The sequence below is a fragment of the Vombatus ursinus genome, unplaced genomic scaffold (genome assembly GCF_900497805.2).
Source record: "Vombatus ursinus unplaced genomic scaffold, bare-nosed wombat genome assembly UNPS02011591.1, whole genome shotgun sequence".
Classification (NCBI taxonomy): domain Eukaryota; kingdom Metazoa; phylum Chordata; class Mammalia; order Diprotodontia; family Vombatidae; genus Vombatus; species Vombatus ursinus.
The window spans coordinates 414,292-419,122 of record NW_020951369.1 but is presented as its reverse complement, the minus strand read 5'-3'; the positions used below and the strand labels follow the sequence as shown (position 1 = coordinate 419,122).

Genomic DNA, 4,831 nt, shown 5'->3' with positions numbered 1-4,831 from the left:
AGAAAGAAAGAAAGAAAGAAAGAAAGAAAGAAAGAAAGAAAGAAAGATACAAACAACAAAAGAAAGAAAGAAAAGAACATCAATTAGATATTTTAAAATGCTTAAGAGAAAAGGAAGTTCAGAAGGTGACACAGACAAGCAAAGTAGTTTTGTTGCTACTATGTTAAAGTTAATAATTCTATTTTTAAAACTATATAACAAAGTTCATGGTTAAATAACAGCCAGAATTTATATAATATTTTAAGGTTTAAAAGCTCTTTATAGAGATTACCTTTTTTGATCCTCACAACCACCCTGTAAGGCAGGTGCTATTATTATTCTCATTTTAGGGATAAAAAAAAAAGCTGAGGCTAGAATAAGTAATGTGACTTGCCCAGGGTTATATATCTAGCAAGTGTCTAAAACAGGATTTGAACTCATAATTTCTTGATTCGAACCCTCTATTCCCGGCCACACTCCATTGCCACATGCAATGTCTTTTGTATATCAAAATATCCATTTTTACTGATGCTTTTAAAATTCATAACAAAAACAAAAAGTAGAAAAACAAAAGTAGATTGGAACTAAATTATTAAGGGCTTCAAATGCCAAAGACAGCATTTGTATTTGATCCTAGAGACCATAGGGAGGTACCGGAGATCTTTAAGCAGGGGAGCGAGACCTGGGCTGACATTTTGGCAGCTGTATAGAGTATGAGTCAGACAGGCGAGATAAGATAGCTGTTGGGGGCTTAAACTATAGTGGTGGCCATATGGATGGCTAAAAGGAGGCAGATATGAGAGGTAGTATGGATATAGAATCAACAAGACTTAGTAATTTAATTCGATATTGGGAGGGTGGGGTGGTGAAAGAGAATAAAGAGTCAAGGAAGGCTGAGGCTTTGAACCTTGGTGACTGAAAGTACTAAGGATGTCAAAATTAGGGAAGTTAGGGTGTTTGGGGAGCAGGATGAGTTCTATTTGGGACATATTGAATTTGGAGATGCCTTCAAGACATATAGGTGGAACTATCTAATAGGCATTTGGCGATGTGAGAGAAATTCTGCAACTAAAAATTAAAATAGAATTTATTCATGAGCTGTCAAGGCATTTTAATTGTTTTCAGAGAAAAATAAAATCAAGCAAGCATGGGTTGACATTTCTTTACTGAAAACTACTCTCTCTACTGAGTTAGAAAGGAGTGAATATATAGATCCAGGAGTCATCTGCAGAGAAATGATGATTTAATCAATAGAAGATGATAAGATCACTCAAAGAGAAAGATAGAGGGAAGAGAACTAGAGAGAAGAGGCAGAAGAGAAGAAAATCAAAGACAGAGTTTTGGGGTACTCCCACAGTTAGGAGGTGGTACATGAAATAATGGGTGGCTATGTGATACAATGGATAAAGCACTGGGCTTGCATTCAGGAAGACTCACTTCCATGAGTTCAAATCCAGCCTCAGATACTTACTAGCTGTGTGACCTTGGGCAAGTCACTTAAGTCTGTTTGCCTCGGTTTCCTCATTTGTAAAATAAGCTGGAGAAGGAAATGGCAAACCACTCCAGTATCTCTGTTAGGAAAACCCTCCAAAAAAGAGGTCATGAAGAGTCAGACGCAACTGAAACAACTAAACAACAACAACAACATGAAATAATGATCCAGCGAAAGAGATTGACAAGCAACTAGACAGGTATGTTGAACCAAAAAAGAAGAATATCACGAAAAGCCAGAGAAGAAAGGAGCATCCAGGAAAATAGGTCAGTCAACAACAAATGCTGTGCAACTGTCAAGAAGGATTAGGAGTGAGATAAGGTCATTAGATTTGTCAATTAAGAGGTCCTTGGCAACGCTAGATATAGGCATTTCGGCTAGATAATAAAATCAGAAGCCAGATTATAAGTGTCTGAGCAATAAATGAGAGTTGGGAATATAGAGATGAATGTAGTGGACTTTTCTTTTTTAATAGTTTAATATTTTATCTTTTAAGTAATAAGTGCTTTATTGTCTATCTTAGCCTTCCATTTAACAATTTTTATGAAGTAAAAACAAAGCCTTCATTATATAATACACATATTGTATTACATACATATATTGTAATACATGCAATATATAATACATATTGATTCAACCATTCTTTAAGACCAATTTGGAACTGTGCCCAAAGAGCTATAAAACCATGCATACTCTTTGACCAAGCAAAACCAGTACTAGGAAAATGACCTATATGTACAAAAATATTTATAACAGCTCTTTTAGTGGTTGCAAAGAATTGAAAATTGAATGAGTTGCCCATTAATTGAGGAATGGCTTACCAAGTTGTGTTATGTGATTATGCTGGAATATTATTGTGCTATAAGTAATGACAAGCAGGATGCTCTCAGAAAAACCTGGAAAGACTTAAATGAATTGATGCAAAATGAAATGAGCAGAATCAGGAGAAAATTGTACAATGTAATAGAATATAATATGATGATCAACTGTGAATGACTTAGCTATTCTTAGCAATACAATGATCTAAGACAATTCTGAAAGACTTATGAAGAAAAATGCTATCCATCTCCAGAGAAAGAACTAATTGAGTCTTAATGCAGGTTGAAGCATACTTTTTCCTTACTTTCTTTATTTATCTTGATTTTTTGTCTGTGTTTTCTTTCACAACAGGAGTAACATGAAAATGTTTTGTATGACTGCATGTACATAACCAATATCAAATTGCTGCCTTCTCAATGAGAGGAGGAGGTGAGGGAGGGAGAGAGAGAATTTGGAACTCAAAAAATTTTAACGAATGTTACAAAGTGTTTTTACATGCAATTTTTAAAAATAAAATATTAAATATATATATGCATACATAGTCCAGAAAAATAAATTTCCACATTAACAATGTCTGAAAAATATGTTGTTGGCAGCTTTTTCCAAGAGTTTAGTTGAGAAGAAGAGGAAACATATAGGATGACATCTTAAAGATGTGGTAGAATTAAGTTTCCCCTATACTCAGGTCAAACATATGGATTAAAAAAAAATAATGATGCATCTTCAATCACATTGCTCTGAAGAACAGAAAGCTTTTCCAGATCTATAACAAATAAAAATTTTAATATTGTTCATTGAATTTTTAAGAATGGATGAGACAAGATGTGCATGTATTCTTAGGCATCAGCACAGCAACCAGTAGACTGAAGATCAAAGATTAGAGAAGAGTAATTTGAGGGAAGATGTTTTGGAAAAGATGATAGTTGGAGGAATCAAGTTCATACAGATACCCTAATTCCCAGTGTCCAATAGCTTCAAGTTCACTGTCGTGACCACCGAAAGGTTTTATCTAGTCCTTTCTTTGAGATGTCGTACTAATAAGTCACTTCAGCTATGTGGGTCTCAGTTTCCTCCTCTGTAAAATGAGAGAGTTGTACGCTATGATCTTGAAATTTCCGTGATCCATAAAAAATTCATGATCCTATCAACATGTTGTCAAAGTACTAACCTCAGGGAAATTAGATTCCCCCTAATCTTTAAAACATGCTGTATTTATCACTAAAAAGAAGACAAATTCTGCAGCTAAAAACTAACCAGAGCTTATTCATGAGCTGTCAAGGCATTTTAATTGTTTTCAGAGAAAAAAAATCAAGCAAGCATGAGCTTGAATTTCTCAATCAAGCACTGATTTTCAAACCTTTCAGGGTCTTTTAATAAAACAGAAGACTGTTAGCAAAAGCTAAAGAAAGTATCCTCAAGGTCCAATACTGATGTCTCACAGGGAGGGTTTTAATTACCATTCCAAATAATAATGCCAGAGTCTCATAATCAATCCACTCCACCACTCTGACCAGGCTGGGTCTCTGAAATCAAAGAAGAAAATCACCGATGAACACTGTGTATCACCAATGTAGTCATTAGCTATGAACATATAAACATCTCTCACTTAAAGTCCCTCTCCAATGGGTTAGAACCTATTAAGCTCCTTGCCTCCAGAGAGCACTGACAGCCTACTTCTCACAAATTTAATTGCATGCATTCAACATTTTTTTTTAGAAAGACAGACCCAGGATTATTATAAACAGAAATGAAACATTCATTCCAGCACAACCATCCCACCTCTAGGCCTAAACTTATTTTCTCATAGAATCCATTCATGGAATGTGCTCAATGTAATAGCAATAATAAGAAAAATTATTGAATATAAATAATGCTATATATTTTCCAAGTATTTCTTTGTATTTATAAAATATTATTTCATATTATAATAACCCTAGGATGGACATAGGACAAAAATAATTATCTCCATTTTACACATGAGAAGATTGAGAAATAAAAAGGTAAAATGACTTCACCAAAGTCATACAAATAATTAAAGGAATATATATTAACGAAAGATTTGAATACGGATCTGGCAATTCCTAGTTTACTTCAATTTCAAATGAGAGGCAGAAGAGTATAGTGGATAGAGCAGTGGTCTCTAAAGGAACCACAGCATCCTCCCAAGAGGTATGTGGTCAACCAATTGTTGAGTGGAAAAGTGGGAAGCATCCCAACCTCCTCCACAATAATGTCATGTCTACCTCCACAATATCTCTCACATCCATCACTTTCTTTCTACTCACCTAGCTACTATCTTATTTCAAGCCCTCATCTCCTCTCAAGTGGATTATTACAAAGCCCTCCTATTTGATCTCCCTGCCTCTACTTTTCAGTTTCAATCTTCTCCTTCATATACCTGCCAAAATGATTTTCTTAAAGCACAAATCTAGCGAGACAGACAGACAGACAGACAGAGACAGAGACCGAGAGAGACAGAGACACACAGAGAGAGACAGAAACAGAGAGAGAGAAAGAGAGAGATAGGGAGAGAGAGAGAGA

At 35.1% G+C, this 4,831-nt stretch overlaps 1 protein-coding gene across 1 annotated transcript in view; it reads right to left on the bottom strand.

Annotated features, from left to right (window-relative positions):
- OCA2 (OCA2 melanosomal transmembrane protein) overlaps window positions 1–4,831 on the bottom strand; it is a 556,217-nt gene that overhangs the window by 402,849 nt on the left and 148,537 nt on the right. The window contains exon 10 of the mRNA XM_027856659.1: window positions 3,748–3,813. Coding sequence (XP_027712460.1) covers window positions 3,748–3,813 — 66 coding nt within the window. The remainder of the gene's footprint in view (window positions 1–3,747; window positions 3,814–4,831) is intronic.